The following is a 19,875-nucleotide window of genomic DNA, read 5'->3' on the forward strand; positions in this document are numbered from 1 at the left end:
TAGCCCCATCAGGCATTGGGATCTCAACCCAGAATTCCAATGGGCAGCGGAGACTGTGGGAACTGTGGAATAGCTATCCACAGTGCAACGCTCTGGAAGTCGACTCTAGCCTCGGCACTGTGGAAGCACTTCGCTGAGTTAATGCACTTAATGCACTTAGAGCATTTTCTGTGGGGACACACACACTCGAATATATAAAACTGATTTCTAAAAAACTGACTTTTATAAATTCGACCTAATTCCGTAGTGTAGACATACCCTTAGTGACCCTTAGAAAGTGGATTACTGCCAGTGTATTAACATTGTGAAACAAAACTATGATCCAAAGGTGTTAGGCATAAGAAAACAACCACCTGAATTATTTCAAATGAGAGGAACAAAATTCATTCACTAAAAAAAATCAGGAAGAAAATCTTTCATTGCTGTTCTCTGGAGTGGAAATCCAGAGTTATTTTTAAAGACTATATTATGCTCCTTAAGTACCAGTATTAGAACCATGGAACCAGTAGCAATTACAGAGTGACAGAAAAAAAAGATGAAAACAGAAGTACAGAAGACACAAATAAGGATATAGTGTTTCATGGCATTAATAAAAATCATTTATAAAAAGCAAACAAAGAAAAAAGGTATTTCCCTCTTCTGGATTTCCCAAGTTTTCCCCTTTCCCGTATGGCAATGTTCTAGACCTCAATCCTGCAAAGTCTTAGAGTCATAGAGTTTAAGGCCAGAATGGACCACCAGAGAATCTAGTCTGACTTCCTTTATTATACAGACTCCACTGGCATGCTAAACCCAAATCCTCAAAATTAGACTAAAGCCCACAGGATACTAGACTATTATGAGCCACACACAGAGAACAGGAGGGACCAAGGTACATCAGTGCCCTAGGGCCCCACAATGGCAGGGAAATGATCATGTGAGATATACCCAGATAATCCTGCCAAGTGACCTGCACCCACTCACTGAAGAGGAAGGTAAAAACCTCATTAGGACACTGCCAATCTGATTGAGGAGAAAATTCCTTCCCAACCCCACATATGGTGACCAGTTAAACCCTGAGCATGTGGGCAAGAACCAGCCAGCCAAGCACTTGCAAGAGAGGATGCTTGGCCACTTCAGAGCCCTGAGCCTCCCACCTCCAATGTCCCATCTCTAGTCATGGCCATTCCTGATGCTTCAGAGGAGAGATTAAAAAGAAAGGTACACACATTTTACTTTACACCCAGGAATGGTCCAAGATATGGAACTACTCTTTTGAGTGATGTTAAGCAGGTACATAAATCTTTGCAGGATTGGAATAAGAAATTTTGAGGCAGGGACAGTCTCTATCTCTGTCTCTTGTACATAATTATACATGGAAGACATACCACTGTATGAGAGTTTGGGATGGTTGCATTATTCTTGAAAGGCAGTAACATTTTATAGCAGTGTCATGGATTTTGTATGTGGTGGCATATATTTTACAAAAGATATAATCTACAAATGTTTTAGAGAGAATTTTTTAAAATGTATTGAGACAATTTCTTGCCTTCCTCCACCTGTAAAGCCAGTTGCCTTAGTTACCATGTAACTGTATAAGCCTGAGAAGGAAAGCAAAATTAAAATGAATTAATTTTAAATACTTCTAAAAATAATTCAAATCCACCAAGGGTCCTGTTGTGAAACCAATGCTCTAAACTTCTGTAGGATTATTATTTCCCAGTTTAGTTAATATAGTTTTCTAAAAAAAATCTTGGGGGACAGATTATACTAATTAGCAATGGGTGAACTTCAGAAGAGTTGGGGTGAAATCCTGGTCCCACTGAAGTCAATGGCAAATCTCCCATTGACTTCAGTAGGGTCAGGATTTCTCTCTTGAAGCTTTGAGTCATATATTCCTAAATGCTTTGCTGAATTAGGGCTTTGTTTCAGTTAGCACTCAAAAAATTAGCAAAAATGCTATTTTAATTGAAATACAATATCAGACAAAATCTTCCTCCTGTAAGTAGTAACTTCTACTGAGGAAGTTTCTTCCTAATCCTCTCAATTAGCTGCTGAAGCTTGGGAGCCACAAAGTACTTTTAATGTGTCTCCTATGGCTCTTCGCAACACATGATATTAAAACACTGTGATTTAATTATTAATCAATCTAAGTTATTAACCAATCAGAATGCTTTTACTATGTTATTAACCAATTGTAGAATACTTGGTCAGTCATTTTGCTGTGTATGTGTGTGTGTGTACATGTACACAAATTGATATAGTAAATGAAACCATGAATTCACATTACTTTGGTTCTTTTGGGTAATGCTGATCACTAATTCGGCTCCTTAACCACTGAGTATCTGAGGTCTGAGTATCACTGATCTAAAGTAACTGTGGATGTTCACAGTACCCCTATAAATTGTTCACCACCCTTTTGGAGCCTACAAGCTCTTGGCTTCAATGATCTATTGTGGCAATAAGTTTCATGGGTTAGTTATGCATTGTGCAAAATCAGTATTCAGTTTTTTGCTTTTCAGGTCCATCAACTGTCCTTTTGTTTTTGTATTCTGAGAAGGGGTAAATAGCCTACAGTTTCATTTCTCTCTAGACCATTCATTATTCTGTATAGCTCTATTGTGTCACCTTTGATGTCTTACTATTGTCATCTGTCATGGTGCCAGAGGCTAACTCATTTGGAACTACTATAAATGAGAAGGAAATAAAATGTCAAAGTTCAACTGTCCTGGAAGACTTTCAGTTTGATAAGCCCTCCAAGTGGCCTGAGAGGCAGGAGTGCTTCTCCACACTCCAAACCACAACAAAGAGCAAGCACGGAGAGCGTGGTGAAGCACAGCTTGGCACGTTCATTTATGCCCTGGAGAGTGAAGCTGAAACTATTTATAAAGCATTTCCTTTTGCTGAGGTGGGAGATAAGAATAACATTGACATTGTTTTTTAAAAAATGCAATGAGCATTTTCATTCCCAAAAGGAATGTAGTAGACAAACAGGGATATATTCCCCAAGGGAGCAGAGGCCCAGAGAAAGCATGAAAGCTTTCATAAGGTAATGATAGGAACAGGGAATGCATTGTGATTTTGGCATCAGTAAGGAAGAATGTATAGAGATCTTCTAACAGTTGGATTTTAAAAAAGGAACTTTTAGAAAAATCACCAGTAATGTCTGAGCTAACCCTGGGACAGCTGGTGCTGCTGGTGTGGCAGTCTGAGACAGCAAAATGTAAGTCAGCCAGCAAGAAAATAGTAGATGCATGGTAAATAAAGAAGAAAAGAATAAATTCCAATTGGGAAAAAAGAGAAGCACAATAAAAAATTACCTTTCAGACCATCAAATAACGTGGGCAGAAATATGACAGGTATGGCAACTGACAACTAGCAGAATCAAAAAAAAAAGGAGCCAAGGAAATAGCCCAAGTGATGGTGAGTGATACCTGTTTACAGGGATCTGTATTCAAAAACAAAGGGGCTTGTCCTGTTAATCTTAAAATCTATCTAATTTCAATTTAACTTTAATTGGCAGAGGTGATTGTGATTGCAGAGAGACTTTTAACAAGATGAGCCACAACCCAGGGTAAGGTTCAGTAGTCTGAAGGGGCAGATAAGTTTCCTAGGTTAATTAAAAACCCATAGGACCTACACAGGCAATGAATACATGTTTGACAACCACTGCAGCAATCTACTAGGCTGAACCATGGTCACTGATATGGGCTTCATAAAAGGCAGAAGAAAAAAAATGCATTATACCTGTGTAAAGACAAAGGACATCTTGTCTACTAGCTATTGACTACTTTTCTAGACTTGTAGAGATTCTACTTCTTACTATACCCACTAGGTTGCAAAACAGATAAAAGGCATCTTTTCTCATTTTGAAGGAATAGTTACCCATAACAGACCACAATCTACCAATTTAGAATTCCACGCTTTTGAGAAACAATGATTTCAAGAATATTACTTCCAACTCCCACCTCTCTTGAGGGAACAGAATCTAAAAGAGAACATTCTAAAAATATAAATGTGAACCTTGCCTCCATGTTCTGCTGAGTTAATAGGGAAACCCCCATAGCAGGCACCAAAGTAAGACAGTTCAGCTGCTTATGAGTCCACAGTTAAGAATAATATTGTCAAACTCAGAGGCAAATCTTCCACCTAAGTGACCCTGTTCAAAGGATGTGAAGCTGAGAAACAATAAATATAAAAGGTCTCAGTCTTTCTTCTTCAGCCATCAGAATGAATATCAAAGTTTATCCAGTCTTGATAATCCTGGAGACAGAATAAAATAGGACAGCACCTGCTGTTGTTATAGGGCATAGATGCACCAATATTCCAAGAGTCTTCATTCTGCATCCAAGAGGGAGACTGATCAAGATACTCAGCAGCATGGAAGAAACAGGTGGCATCTTCAGATGTTCCAAACCCAGCAGAATTGCTATATGACTCTACCTGAAATGTTCCTTTAGTGAATGGAGATAATGCTGTTGAGAAGAACCTGAAGACTATTAAACTAGAGTCTACAGTCCTAGGATTTTATCAGCTAAATGAATCAGCTGGACAAAACTCTCTTGAAGGGATGTGTTGTGTTTCTTTCAATCTGTAGCAGAAAGAGAGGCAGCAGGGAGATGAGGAAAGAAGTTCTACAGTGAAATATGATGTGTGTGTGTGTTACTTTAGGGATAGTTCTCTCTTCTTATTCTAAGAAAGTTCCTTGTTCAGTGTTAGAAGAAAGTGATTCTTTACCATTGTCACATGACAGAAGGATCAAGTTACATGAATAGTAGCATTGACTATGAAACTACTCACATGTGTAAGGATTTCTGACATGAAGAAATGTTTGTGGGATCTGATCCAAAATCTGCATGTTTTGTATTTAACCTAATAATAAAGCATTTTCTACTATTATACAGTTTTATTTGGATTTTTTAAAATAGATATTGAACTTACCGAGATACAACATAATGCAAATACGTAAAAATAATGAATACATACATAATATAAACAGTATATTAAAATAATGGGAGCACAGAGGGAGTGATGAAAAGAGGAGAGAAAGATAAAAACATGAAAAAACATACAAAAATGAGATTTTTCATGCTAAACAAATCAAGGTCAGCAATTAGATATTTTCAATATTAAGGGAATTTCAAGTGATAATAGTTCATAAAGGTAAATTAGACTTTTAAAATGTATTAGTGGCCTTAAATAAATTGAGAGTTTATAAGAATCTGATCAAAATGCACTGCCACTGTCTTGGTAGGGCCACAATATTTAAGAAAAATGTTTTATTTATCTGGTTATTTTACTAAGAGTTCGCTTCCAATAGTGTTTATATTGCATGTCAGGGAATTCCATGTAAACAAACTATAGGACTAGCATTTGGAGAGAGAGTGCACTCTGCTTGCAGCCTATTGGTTACAATATAAAATACATGAATAATGCATTTGTGTATTTCCTTTTATATATCTCTATGATGGAGATGAAGTAGAACATTGGCACACCCTGGATTTTGTAGATGTTAGTAAAGTTTGGCCATATTTTGACCTTTTCATTATGTTGCAGTGGTCACTGCTTTTCTTTCTCTATTTCAGAGTCCTGAGAGATATGAATTAAATGTCCAACCAAGTCAGTATATATTAAAACGAAGAAGTCAAACTCATGAAACATATTGCTGAATTTCTGAATCTGTTTTCAGATTCCTTTGGCTAATTTTATATCATGAATTATTTTTATTCCTAAATGTTTATGAGTTCTTCCTCTGTTACCATGGTGATTTCAAGTTTCAAAATGTAGTACTTTGGGGGTAAGACATTTTCAGCTTTCTTTGCTTTTTCAATTGAGGAATGTACAAATTTTAAAATAAATAATCTTGAAGGGGGCCCTAATTTCCTCTTCTTTTGGAATATATTAACTAAGTGATAATAAGCCTTTTACAGCCTTGTATAGTGAATGCACATCTCTTCTCCTCTCCCTCTCCCCCTTTATTATAATTATACTGGTTCAGTGCGCACATATCAAGACTTAAATATCAAGGGCTCACTGTTCAAAACATATTTACAAATCTGAGTCATGCTGTTTCCCCATTTTTTTCTAATGAGTGAGTAGGAGGGATGTAATACATTCATGTCTCTCAGAGAACATGTTAAATTTATACTCCCAGATACCAGTAAGTAGGAGGAGTGTGGGTGCAGACACAGTTAACAGTGTCACTTGCAGAACAGGTCTATGATATTGTGGAAATCATGTATATGAATGATGCTGTTTTTGGCACCACTGATTTTGGAGCTGTGCACAGAAAACCTGAGTCCTATGTGAAATAATCAAAGGAAAAAGACATATGGACGATTGCCTTTTGTACTGTGTGGTTATTTAGCAAAGGATAGTATATCGATAGATATGAGAGCGAAAGCGAGATTAGAATAGATATAGATATACCCACACATATATAGAGAGAGACCCCAATTCAGGACAACATTTTTATTCAGAACAGCACTGAATCATGTGCTTAACTCTAAGCATGTGCTCATAATCCACTGAAGTTTATGGAAGTTATGCATATGCTTAAGTGCTGTCATGAATAGGGATGGATTTCAGCACATGCTCAAGTGCTTTCCTGAATTTAGGATTTAGAATTTAGGCCATTTACTGCAGGCTTGAGAATGCAGTACTCACATATACAAAACTTCCACAATGACCACCTCCTACTGAAATTAACTGAAAGATTCCCATTGACTTCAATGGGCATTGGATCAGGAACTGACTAAGGATTACGAGACTGGGAATTTTATATGATTTTCAAATATGGATAGATGGAATCCTTTTTATGCTTTGTCTGCTGTGCTTCATTGTGTTAATTAATGACTAGCTATGAATATTGATTGTCAGAAGACATTGAATGGGGTTCTAGATTGTGAGATTGAACTTGAATAATTTTGATAACTTTGTTCTTACTATAATATGTAGGATTCTTGTAGCAAATGCCAATTGCCCCATCCCCTTCCATTTTGCTTTTAATTAGCTCTCTCGAGATCACATGGAGAGTGTCTCCCTGGGCAAAATCCTGACTCAACAGAAATCAATGGAAGTTTTCCCACTGACTCTATGGGGCCAGGAATTTATGCAATGTATTTGGGATATAAGTGTGTTAATGGTAGTAATATTAAAGTCAATAGCTTTATTAAAAATAAGTACTTTTTTCGGACCATATGCTGTCACTTTTCCAAGCTCTTTTTTTTTGTCCTATATCTAAAGATGAGAAATATCCCTTTCAATCACTTGAATATAGGGCTGTGTCCAATTTGTCTACAAGAACATCTGAACTAATACATTTCACATACATTTTTTAGCTAGTTAATTACAAGTTTTAGTATTTATAATAGTTTTCAAGGTGGCTACAGATATTTGTGTGTGTATCTATCACATGAGTATCACAAAGACAGATATGTAGTAGAGGCATCCTCAAGATAAATTGCAGAGTTGTGATGAATTGCAAAAGTATCCAATATATTGTAGTTATCCCGTACCTTTGACTGTCTCACCCACACTCTGCTCACCACTTAAACAGTCTGACTTCCTCTGTCATCCCAAATCTCTGAGCAGCTTCAAAGAGTCACCATTTAATAAGACAAAAATCAGCCTACCAGAAAAAAGCTCATGTCTCTCTCTCCCTCCCAAAATTATACAGACCTCATGTCCAGAAGAGGCAGTAGTCGGTCCTGCACAGATACCAGGATTAAGACCCAACATCTCATGATTCTGCAGAGCTAGACATGGGAGCTTTATGCTCCTGGCAAGAGCAGAGTCCCCTTTAAAGAGACACAGCACTTGCTTCTAGCAGCGGAAGGTCCCAGGATGGCGAGGATGCCACAACAATTTTGTGTGTAGATAAGCTAGCTTAGGTTATTTTAGAAGAGGTTTTACAAATGTATTATTTATGGTACTCCTCTCCTCACAGGCCCTTTACTAACAGACTCATGGGACAAGCCTCTCTTTTCCTCCCACTTGACACTAAGCTCAGGAAATGAGGGAGGTGAGAGTGGGGTAGCAAAGATGTCATTAAGCCACTTTTGTGTCTGCTGAGTTTTCAGCTTTAGGGCTATTCTAATTTATGCTTAGCTGCAACAGCCCCCTAGCAGGTGTTCCACAATGGAGAACAGTTGGAACACAGCAGCACTCTGCCCATGCAATCCCTCCCACCCCAAGTATGTCCCACCCCAAGAAAGGTTTGGAGTGGGATTGATATAGACTCATTTTCCTGTCTCTGCACTGTACAGGGAACCTCCTTACCCAGGGAGTTTTACCGGGAGCCTTTTCTGGTAAGTTTTGTGCCCTTTATATTATTGAAGCTATATAAAGGAGCTGAAAGAGAACAGCAAATCTAGTCCATGGTAATTAAAGCACATAGTTTTACAACTAGTGGGATGAAAGAAACCCTGACATACATTTCCACAACACAATTTTTTTCTTTTGCTTAATCTATGGCATATACAGAATGTATAATGGTGTAGAATTGTGTAGCAGTTTTATTGGCATTAGCTTGGTATGATCTGTAACACTCACTCAGAATGTTCAGTTTGGGAATAATGCAAATATTTATGCCAACAAACCTTCACACCATTCCACCCGATCATGTATTAAACACACACAGACACACAAACTTAAATTACACGTGAAAATTTTATAATGAATAATGTATTACAAACATTCCATTTCTTTTTCTGTTCACAAATTGTGCGTGAACAGATTATGGTTTCCTCATTATTACTTGAAAATATTTACCACATAATTTCTACTTAATATCTTTCATCTGTAGCTTGTTCACTAACAGTTTATTGTGGGTATTTGATATTCAAAATCTGAGTTGTTTAGACTGGACACATATATCACATGGTTTCTTTCTTCTTCTTCGGTCAGACCAGCATAACTCTTAGAAATAAATTTCCACCGTGAGTACTTTTGACTAGGATTTCAAATTTGTTTCCCCCTAATATTCTCCAGCATTCACTTGCAACTCACTATTTCTATGAGCACTTTTGCCAATAAACTAATTCTCTAGCTTATTCATGAGAAGCCAACACAAAGGAGGCAGAAACATAGACAAAGCATATTTAGAATGTAAATAAATATTCCCAGAATTTTTTTTGCACTTTTCACCAACTTCATTACACAAACACACATACACACACAGTATCAGAAAGCAAAATCCAAGGTTGGTGCAAAGTATGTGTCAGTACTTGACACTATATACAAAATATAATTTTAATGTGCTTTTAAAATCTTCCCTTACCATCTGCCTTGCTGCCCTCTTCCATCAAGAGTTTTGCAATATTAAGAAACCCTTTGGCAGAAGCTAAGTGGAGGGGTCTGTCTCCAACTTCCCCGCTCACATTCACATCAGCACCAAACTTCAGCAAGAGGCGGTTAACCTAAATATTTCATCAATGTAAATTAGAACATCAAGCGAAAACAAACATTTCAATGAAACCAGAACATAAGAATGGCCATACTGCATAAGACCAAAGGTCCATCTAGCCCAGTATCCTGTCTTGAGACAGTGGCCAATGCCAGGTGCCCCAGAGGGAAAGAACAGGTAATCATCAGATGATTCATTCCCTGTCGCCCATTCCCAGCTTCTGGCAAACAAAGGCTGAGGACACCATCCCTGCCCATCCTGGCTAATAGCCATTGATGGACGTATCCTTCAGGAATTTATCTAGTTCTTTTTTGAACCCTGTTATAGTCTTGGCCTTCACAACATCCTCTGGCAAGCAGTTCCACAACTTGACTGTGCATTGTGCGAAGAAATACTTCCTTTTATTTGTTTTAAACCTGCTACTAATTAATTTCATTTGGTAATCCTTAGTTCTTGTGTTAAAGTTTACTCTGTATTGGATTTCATAACATCTTGAGTGAGAAAGCTTTATTTTTTTTAATTAAAACTGGGTTATGTAGGTATATATAATTTATTTTCATGAAACTCATTATAAATTCCATTTGTAAGTTATATATCTAAAATATTACATTGTTCACTAGCAAATGTCAGTTCATTTTAAAAAATGATATGGATAGCAAGGGGTTGGGAAAAAGACACACTTATTTGTTTAACTGACCTAGTCAGCATAATAAAGTGAATGTCCTTAACATCCATAAATTAGCTATGTCGAGCTGTAGCTTCCTTCAGAAAGTAGAGTCCCTTATCACAAAAGCACCATATGCATTTTAGCATAATTTCATGAGACTGTGACTATTTGTTCAAAAGTGATTCACGGGAAATAAGCAAACTAATCTCTCAGCCCAACATGTAAAGAGTTTCTTAATGTTATTGGATGATGAGGCGAATATATAAAAAAAGGAGGGTGCATGAATGCATGCTTTGTGCACATCTGTTATTGAACCATAGAAGTATAGAGTTTTCAATCATCTGTTCTCTTGGAGTCTGTCCTTTCAAAGGCATTTTCCTGGGAATGACTCTCCAACGCACTCTAAGTAAACTTCAGTGAAATGAAAAATATACTCTACCTAGAGGTCATGCTTTGAAACTCTGAAAATATCCCAGCATATGCATGTTTCCACGAAAAGAAAGACACAGGGACTGACTCACATAAGCCAACACAGACACAAGGCTACTTCTGAACCCAAGGATCTCCTACAGTGCAAATGAGTATATTGCCCACTAAGCCACAGACACTTCTATATTAGCAAAGAAAAATGGGATTAGGAGGGTCTGATGATAATTTAGGGCCAAGTCTTCAGTGCTTTTTTAAAATTTCACTGCTGGTGAGAATAAGACAAGCAAGATTTGGCCCTTTCCATCCACAACACACTGGGTGAAATCCTGGCTTCATTGGATCCACTAGGAGTTTTCCCATTAACTTTCATGGGGCCTGGATTTCACCCATTAAAACAAAGGTGCACCAATCCTTTTGTTATTGAGTACCATGGGTCATGTAGAGGTATTTAAACTGATACACCTAATGGATACATGGCAGCTTCAAGGTTCAGCATTGTATGAATTGTATCTCTGGATGAGAAGCCCTGTTATAGGTTAGAAAAACTCTCTCTCATGAATAGCATCTAATTTCAAGAACTCTTTTGCGGGGTAGTAAATTTGGCTGGTGATCCTAGCAGTGGGTAGTTAAAACATGAATAGCCACATTCCCATGAACTTTCAAACACATGAAAATGTCGGATATAGTTAAAGGCATAACTTAAGGATGTGAAATCTGTGCAGCCTCTCTTTAGTAGGACCTTTCCAAATATAAAGACAGGTTGGCTGACAGTAAACCTGCATGAGGCTTGTTGTGAGTGCACTCTTTCATCTTTGTCAGATTCTGCCCGTTAATTACCTGTTCATGGCCATAGTATGCGGCAATGTGTAATGGGGTGAAAAACACTGCATCTTGAACATTGACATAAGCTCCATGCTGCAAAAGTATATCCACAGCCTAGAAGAAAAAGAAATAAAAGATTCCAATTAGAAGCTCTGTATGTGGTCACCTTCTAATAAAATTCTCTAACATTATGCCAAGAAAGAACAAACACCAACTTATAAAGGTGGAGAAGTCCATACAGCATATAAAAGTGATTAACTTACAGTACTATAACTGAACACTGAATGTCACTGATGCCTTATAAATAAACCTGAAAATGTATTTGCCAATAAAAAGCCTGATTTGTGAAGGGAGAGGCCCAGAAATGACTGACTCAGAAAGCTCAGAATAGCCTTTAATTTTCTTTGAGGCTTCATGAACAAACACCAATAAACATATCACAGTTCTTAAAAGAAAATAAAAGACCCCTTTAAATTTAAATGCATGCAGGTAAATTCACAAGTATAATTCACTCAATGTGTAAAGACTTCAGTGTACTTTAGAAGATAATAACCCTTAGACTTCAATAAATAACCAAAGTGGTTTCTTTCAAATTTTCACTCTCTTAGTCATTCTGAAGGCCAACGGTTTGGTCGAGCAGCTATTAATTTTGAAGCATTGGCCTTCTGAATAACTGTCAAAATGGAAATTTGAATTAAACCATTTTGGATTATTTATTGAAGCCTAAGCACTGTTATTTTTTTGAAGCTCAAGGGAGTCTTTATACCCACTCAGGGTCTTGTGCTACAGATCATTTGCATAATTCTACACACAGTTTTATGGAATGCTATTGCTTTTTCTTATAGCCTGCATGTGAGTCTCATGATTGTGAAAGGTGCTGGAGTGAGAACCCTAGAAATTATCCACAGCATGGGGAGCAGCAGGGAAAAAACATTCCAGCTCAACCTATTCATGTGCCTCAATGGTGACATAAAGGGACCACCTCTAGTGAAAGGATGAGTGGATAGTGTAGATTCCACTGCTATTCACTCCTTCTCTCTGCTGACACTGCCAGTGATGGTCCCAATTAGTGCCAGACATGATGAATCATTTGTGATGTGGGCGCCTGTCAACTAGTAACTGGACTGAGACCATCAATTCATTTCACACAGGCTACAAAGAGGCCGGTCATTTGAATCCGTCACTCACAAGTACTGACGGAACAAGTAAGACCTGTTACTAAGCAACATTAGTGTTCAGGGATTATTTCTTTAGACTATTTAAATTGAAAAATATTTTGTTGATATGCTTCACTGAGTGAATTTTCTGTGCAAAGCCCTTTCCATACCATACTTAATTCATTTTCCCTTATGTTTAATTATTTCACGCTAACATTGGCTGTAAGCCTCCCTAAGACTAGTGTTTTAGGGACTACTCCTGCCACATACAGAGCCTCCTCAAATCCCATTGACTTTAATAGGTTCTGAAGGCATTTATCACCTTCTAAAAATGTCCCAAACACTGAAAGGCCCACTTGAGCAGAAGAGAACCTGAATCTGCAGGTCTGAGAACAGGATGCATGGAAGGGTATTGTTAGGATATAGATATTCAGGCCTGTCTGTAAAGGCCTATACTCTAAGAATTTAGGTGTATTCTTATCACTTAGCTAGTTATAGAGGTATAAAAGAAAGAATCAAAATCAGTGTCTGTCTGTGTCAGGGATATCTCTTACTGTGACAGTCTGAGGCCCTGTTTTTAGGCTAAGGCCTTTGGCTAAGCAACAGAGGCAGCCATAAACTGGGAAGGACTGGTCACATCCTCACATTCCAACCTAGTCACATTGAAATAAGGTGCTATTGGGCTGTTAGGAATATAATCCTGTCCTGATAATGCCTATGCCTCCAGAGAAAGGGAAGTGCCTCGAAGATGTAAAAGGAAACTTAGTTTGATAGCATCCTGTCTGGCAAGAACTCACTTATCAATAGGTGGGATGTGAAATCCTCATTTCTTTGTTGTTCTATCACTGTAGTCCCCATTTCCCCATTGTTTGTCTGTATAATCTCTGTCTGGTTCTGTGATTGTTCCTGTCTGCTGTATAATTAATTTTGCTGGGTGTAAACTAATTAAGGTGGTGGGATATAATTGGTTAAATAATCATGTTACAATATGTTAAGATTGGTTAGTTAAATTTCAGTAAAATGATTGGTTAAGGTATAGCTAAACAGAACTCAAGTTTTACTATATAGTCTGCAGTCAATCAGGAAGTGGATGGGTGGGTGGCTGAGTGGGAAATGGGAATGGGGAAATTGGAATCATGTTTAGCTAAGGGCAGGAATGGGAACAGGGACACAGGTAAAGCTCTGTGGTGTCAGAGCTGCGAAGGGGGACACAAAGGAAGGAAACTGGAATCATGCTTGCTGGAAGTTCACCCACAAAAACATCGAATTGTTTGCACCTTTGGACTTCAGGTATTGTTGCTCTCTGTTCATGCAAGAAGGACCAGGGAAGTACGTGGGTGAAGGAATAAGCCCCCTAACATCTTGGTGCCGTGACTTGAATACATCGCATCGGATAGGTGAGTGGCAGCCTGTAAGTCCCCCTCCCCAATGGTCTGCGCAGCTGCTTGGAGGGGGTATCGCGAACTCTCACGATGGTAGTTGTGGGTTCTGGCAAGCCAGGGTAAAGGATTTTTTGGATAAATGGATAAGGAAGAACCAGGGCCCATACCAGGTGCAGAGGTCAACCTGGGATGAGATTAAAAAGGAAATGGAGGAAGTGTTAGGGGACCCAGAGGGATGGGGGGTGGCTGAGGAACCCACCCTCCTCGGAAAATGGGTCGTGGAAGAAGGTCCCTGCCCATGGGGACTGAATGCCTTCCAGGGAAAGGAGGCACTTCAGTCTGCTTGTGAGAGGTTTGAAGTAAGGGCAGCATAAAGATTACATAAAGATTTTGTCTCTTGGAGAAGGGCAGGAGATAAGAATTCTTCTAACAAAATTAAATCAATGGATATTGACTTTCTAGTAGGTAAAATTAAAATGAGAAAGACAACTTCAACAATTAAGCCATATGCATCAGCATTAGCCTATGTATATCCCTGTGTTAACACATCTAAAGTATCTGCAATGCTTTTCAGAGCTTCTTTATTAATTAAGCCATTAAAACTTAAAGAAGAGGAGCATCAAGCACTGGCCTAATTCTTTCCAATTTAGCAGGTATAGATATAATCAGTCATGTCCTGTAAAGATCCTTTGCACAAAACTGGCAAGTCTCTTAACTCTTTGCTGGTCTGTAAGAGTTGTACAATTACCCTTGATCAGAATGAAGCAGTAAATGCCTAAAGAAGCTTCCAAATGGTTGTGAAACACTAATTACAATTAAAGGAGTTGTCTAACTAAGGAAGAAGTCTACTGAAATGTTTCAACATATTCTTTTTTGATAGACTTGGGGACAGAAGACAGAACTGAGACACACTATCTGTATGTTCTCCTAGCCTCATTGGAATAGATAAGATAAACACAGTTGGGTCACAGATAAAATCAGTAATGAAAAATGCAGGTACTGATTTCCTGAAATATACCATTCGTACCACAAGAATAGTTTCTCCGTCCAAAGCAGGTAGCCAAGGAACTGAGGTGTTTTGTTTTCTTATCTGAATATATTATACATAGAATGGTTTAAGTGACTTTGTGATACATTATGGGAAGACAATTGTCTTGCCCTCATCATTTAATTAATAACACTATATTTTTGAAACATCTCAATTGCTTTAACCTGTTGGTTTAAATACATTACATTACAAGAGTCAATTTGCTTCAAAAGGCAGACTCTTGGATTGAGTAGATGGGTTGGGGGCTCAGTCAAGTTAGTTGAAACTCCCTTATCACCTATGTAGACACAATTTAACACCTTTTCAGTTGTGTTAGCTGGTTGTGTTGTAGCCAAGGTAGAAGCTCCCTTAACACCCATGCAGACATTGGGGGTAACATTTTCAAAAATGCCTAAGTGACTTACGAGCCCAAGTCTCATTTTCAAAGAGACACAACGACTTCAAATTCTAGGGGTAGGTCAACACTTAAAAGGCTGCAGCAGTGCAGCTGTAGGCAATTTTGAAAAAACTAGGCTTCCAGCTAGAGTACCACACAACCAGCTTGCACAGCTTTGAAGACGTTAAACTGTCTGCAGGGGTGTTAAGGGGGCTTTCCAATCATGTTAAACTCGTTCAACTGAGCTAACTCAGTTGAAAAAACACTCTTCCCCCCCAAATAGACAGACCCTTCATCAGTGTACCACCTTAAAAACTGATCACATTATTTCTTGTAGCTGATGTTTGATCAACTCTGAAGAAAGCAAGAGAAGTCCAAGTAAAAGAGGTTTGCTTATGTGAAACTGTAAGGGAGATGCAAGGCACCCACACCATTGGGCAGGATCTGGCTACCTTATGATTTCATCTTTGTGCTATTTTGGACACTACAGAACTGGAAATGCATAGTTTCCATCTTGTTTTGCAGCTAACATGCTTTCATAATTAGGTTCAAGAGTGTAATGATTAGGAACAGGTGAACTGGTTCTGCAGAAAAGAAGGGTCTTAATCTAAATCATAACTGAACTCTTTTAAAAATAAGAACTGATGGAAACTCTCCATCTCCTAGTCTGCGACAGGCCTCCTTTAATCAAATCCATCTTGGGGAACAATTTCTGCTAAAATGGCTACTGTATCAAGTTTCATTAATTCCGGTATCTCTCCTCCCACTCCTCAGGGTTTGGACAAAGGCAAATTCTGGAGAAGATCTGGGCCTGATTCACCATTGCCTACAATTTCTGTAGTCATCTATATCTATGCTAAGTGCGGGTAGCCCCACTATCCTGATTTCGTAGCATTTTACATTGACTTTGCACCAGCATAAATGACTACAAAAAAGCTTCGGACAAATTGCAGGGCTGTGAAGATTCAGTCTCCTTGAATTCATGAGATTAGATTTTTCTAGCCAGCCAGACTGTAACAGATAAATAAAATAAAACTTCAGACTAGACCTCTCCATTCATGACGTATGAAAGGAAGGGGGTATACTGGATGTCAGGTGGAGGAAACTGGAGATGCTTGAGATTGGAAGTCAGGAGAAAAATAGAGTTAGGAAGGGAAAAATATGTAACTGTAGAAGTTAGAAGCATTAGTGTGGAATGGTGAGAAAGATAAAGGAAAATGAGGACTTTGAAATATTCAGATAAGTTTCAAATAAATACGTAAACTTTCCAAGGTTTCTCAAGTTGTTTGAGGTTCACCCAAAACTAGTAATAAAGCTCATTCAAGTGAAAGCTAGAGATGAAAAATATTCCATTGTAAAATAGGATTTACATGTGAAAATCTATATTTTATTCTTTGAAAGTTGTCCTTATAAGACAAACTCCTTGTTTACCAACAAGTCATTGTTGCAAGAAAACAAATGCATTCACTCTTTAGAGTGTCAGGGGTACCTGTGGCAAAATGAAATAACATTCCTCTATCCCAACTGGAATCTCAGCTCAGTTCACAAACCTCTCCATCTGCAAATGCCAATGTTAATTTATAAAATGAAATCTGCAACAATATTAGTGTTTCAGTGTGGAAATATTGGATAGCACATCAGAGCATATTAAAAATGTATTATTAATTCAGCAGTGACCTCTCTGGGCTGGAAACATTTAAAGTTTTTAAAACACCAGGCTTAGGAACCATTTTTTTAAACTAATCTGGGTATCTAATTTGGTTTCCAGCATCTCTTATTTTTCTCTAATTTTGTACACTTCTCACTGAGGACTCCAGTCCAGGGATCATGCTCTGAAAACATCCACTAAACGATAAAACAAACCAACAAACTAGTTTTGCTAAAGTAAACAAATATGACACAAAATCACAGAGAAGATGAAATATTTATGTACCAAGCTGGCTCAGCTGAGTTGGAACATCTCATTTACAGCAGTGTCCTTCAATCTCCCAGTTTTATAGAGGTGATTACTATCGTGGTTTCAGGAGGTGTGGAGATTGTGCCAAGGTCACAAACTGGCCCTGCAGCAGAACTGAGAATCAAAGCTAGAAGCTCCAGTTGCTCTTTGTCTGGCTCTGAAATATAATGAGCATCTTTCCTCAAGAAATGGAAAAGTCAAATGATATATATAATAGGCTGGTGTGTATGTTTCTTTTATTTATTTAACTGAATAAATAATTTCCCCTTATTTTATTGAAATGGAGGAAATGTCAAAAATATATTTTCCCTCTCTGACTTACATTTCACTGCACTTTTTACAGTTTTTTTTACAGTTCCAATTTCCATGAATATTAATGAAATTCTGTGCAAAGTAAGCTATTTAACCTAGCAGAAGAGATTCTCAGCAGAATGACAATTTCAAAGTTCTATAAAAAAGGGAAAGAAAAAAGCAGAATCTGAACTATAAATCTTCAGGTTCCAAACCAGCAGAACCAAATGAAGTATATGGAGTACAACTCTCCGTAGGGGACGTTTCTGGCGAAGATCTGATCATTACTAACAGAGAAAACAATGGGTCTTTTCTAAATTGCTCACAAAAAATGATTCCTCATCAAATTAGGGGCTTTATCCTTGCAAGGAGCTGAGCATCCTCAGTTTTCATTGACTTCAGTTTCCATTGGGGGCACTCTGCACATTGTAGGAGGTGTTCTGTCACTCACAGGATCAGGCCCAAAAGTTTTAAAAAAGCAACTTGAAAAAGTAAAATAAAACAAGGTATTTTGTATTTTCTGCTCATTGTTCTTCATTTTAATGATCTGATCTGAAGCACATATTTACTTTATGCTCTTGTGCATCTCATATGTATTATTTACATTTGAACATTTTTCTGTTGAGCTACAGAAAATACAGCATTATGCAAAATCACCCCCACAGGCTTATTCTTAACCCATTGATCCTGTAATGAACTCTGTCATGAGGAGTATATTGCAAGATTGGTGCCTTATTCATATACTTTTCTAGGGGAAAAAAGCACTGGCAGAAGTAAACTTGGGAAATGATAGAAATGAGGAGAAGAATGGAGGTTTGGAGGGCCAGAATTTCAAAATATGGACTCTAATTTAAAAATTCTTTTCTGCTAGCACATACTGCAATTTATCTGTTTAAAAAAATAGAGAAAAAGTAAGTTAGATATCCCATCCTCATACAGATATATTGAAAAATGTATAATTGGATCAATGATTTTTTGTTTCCTTTAGTCAACTAACAATAATTAAATAATAAAGAACTCCAAGTTGTATGTGAAAGATCTATTCTGGAAAGCTAAGAACCTGCAAGATGTAAATTAATCTGTCTCGTTATCCAGAAATCAAAATGTATTAGTGTAGCTGATTCATTTCTCTCCGCAAATAATTCTGCTTTAGTAAAGGGGAAATAATGACAAAATTTGTATTTGCAGGAAGAATGATTTTGTACTCAATATACAGTATTTTTCAGCAAGCAATATAAAGAAACCAATCAACATTATGTGCTTAAATCTATAGCCCAGCTTCAATATTTGTTCATAAAGATTTTATGCAACAACATCCACACATGTCGTTAAGTATTAAATTATCTGATTTGTGCAAATGTGGGATTTGTGAATGCAATACTTTTCTGCCCATATTCATAGGCCAGATTGAAAATGTGGCTTTTCATGTTGTAAAATATGAAGGGAGAAATCCTGGCCACTTTGAAGTAATTGGACATTTTACCATTGATTTCAATGGGGTCAAGATATCACCCTCTGTGTATCTCATTAATATTAGGACTCCTTTACACCATTTTGGAAGTTTGCATAAATTACATGTATACGAGTTTTAAGCCATCTTTACAATGCCAGAGTGGTATAAACGGTTTTAGTATAAATGACAATCAGGCTCCCATTATTTATATTTAATATATAAATATTTCTTCACCAATGAGTGATTCTAACTTTTATAAAAAGAAAAGGAGTACTTGTGGCTGTAGTTCACAAAAGCATATGCTCAAATAAATTGGTTAGTCTCTAAGGTGCCACAAGTACTCCTATTCTTTTTGCGAATACAGACTAACACGGCTGCTACTCTGAAATCTAATTTTTATATTGCCTTTCTGTAACTTCTGATCTGCTCTCACTCTATCTTTTAAAACACATTGACAAATTGTTCTCTCTTCATGTCCTGTACTTTTGTAGATCTCCCAAGCAAAAAAACCCTAAAGAATTACAAGGTCTGGTTGGTTCAAACCAGCTCTTGTTTCTGTTTGACAAATGCAGATTCTTCATATAGGTTCCATCATACTTATTATTTTCCTTGAGCTTGAACTGGCTGCTCAGCACTTGTATACATGATGCTGGTAATGAAAGACTGCACTTACTCCAAAATTAGGGATACCTGGACTGGAATTTCCAAACATCAGTGCATTCAGTCTACATGCCAGAGAGATAATCAGCATGTTGAAACACATTGAACTGAAACAAAACCTTTAAAAGTATTCAGGGAAACAATGACTTTTCTAGTTTTATTTAGAAATTATCTGGAATGGCAAAGTACTTTTCATAGTCTCCAGTCTGTGAATAAATCGTCCTCACTTCTACCTAGAGGCAGGTCAT

General features: G+C 37.6%; 1 protein-coding gene across 1 annotated transcript in view; it reads right to left on the minus strand.

Annotated features, from left to right (window-relative positions):
• LOC311525239 (serine/threonine-protein kinase TNNI3K) overlaps positions 1-19,875 on the minus strand; it is a 164,903-nt gene that overhangs the window by 119,689 nt on the left and 25,339 nt on the right. Inside the window, exons 6-7 of the mRNA XM_084637183.1 lie at positions 11,319-11,417; positions 9,260-9,398 (exon numbers count right to left, since the gene is read on the minus strand). Of these exons, the coding sequence (XP_084493309.1) occupies positions 9,260-9,398; positions 11,319-11,417 (238 nt within the window). The remainder of the gene's footprint in view (positions 1-9,259; positions 9,399-11,318; positions 11,418-19,875) is intronic.

The sequence above is a fragment of the Lepidochelys olivacea genome (assembly GCF_965140295.1).
Source record: "Lepidochelys olivacea isolate rLepOli2 genome assembly, chromosome: 8".
Lineage (NCBI taxonomy): Eukaryota > Metazoa > Chordata > Testudines > Cheloniidae > Lepidochelys > Lepidochelys olivacea.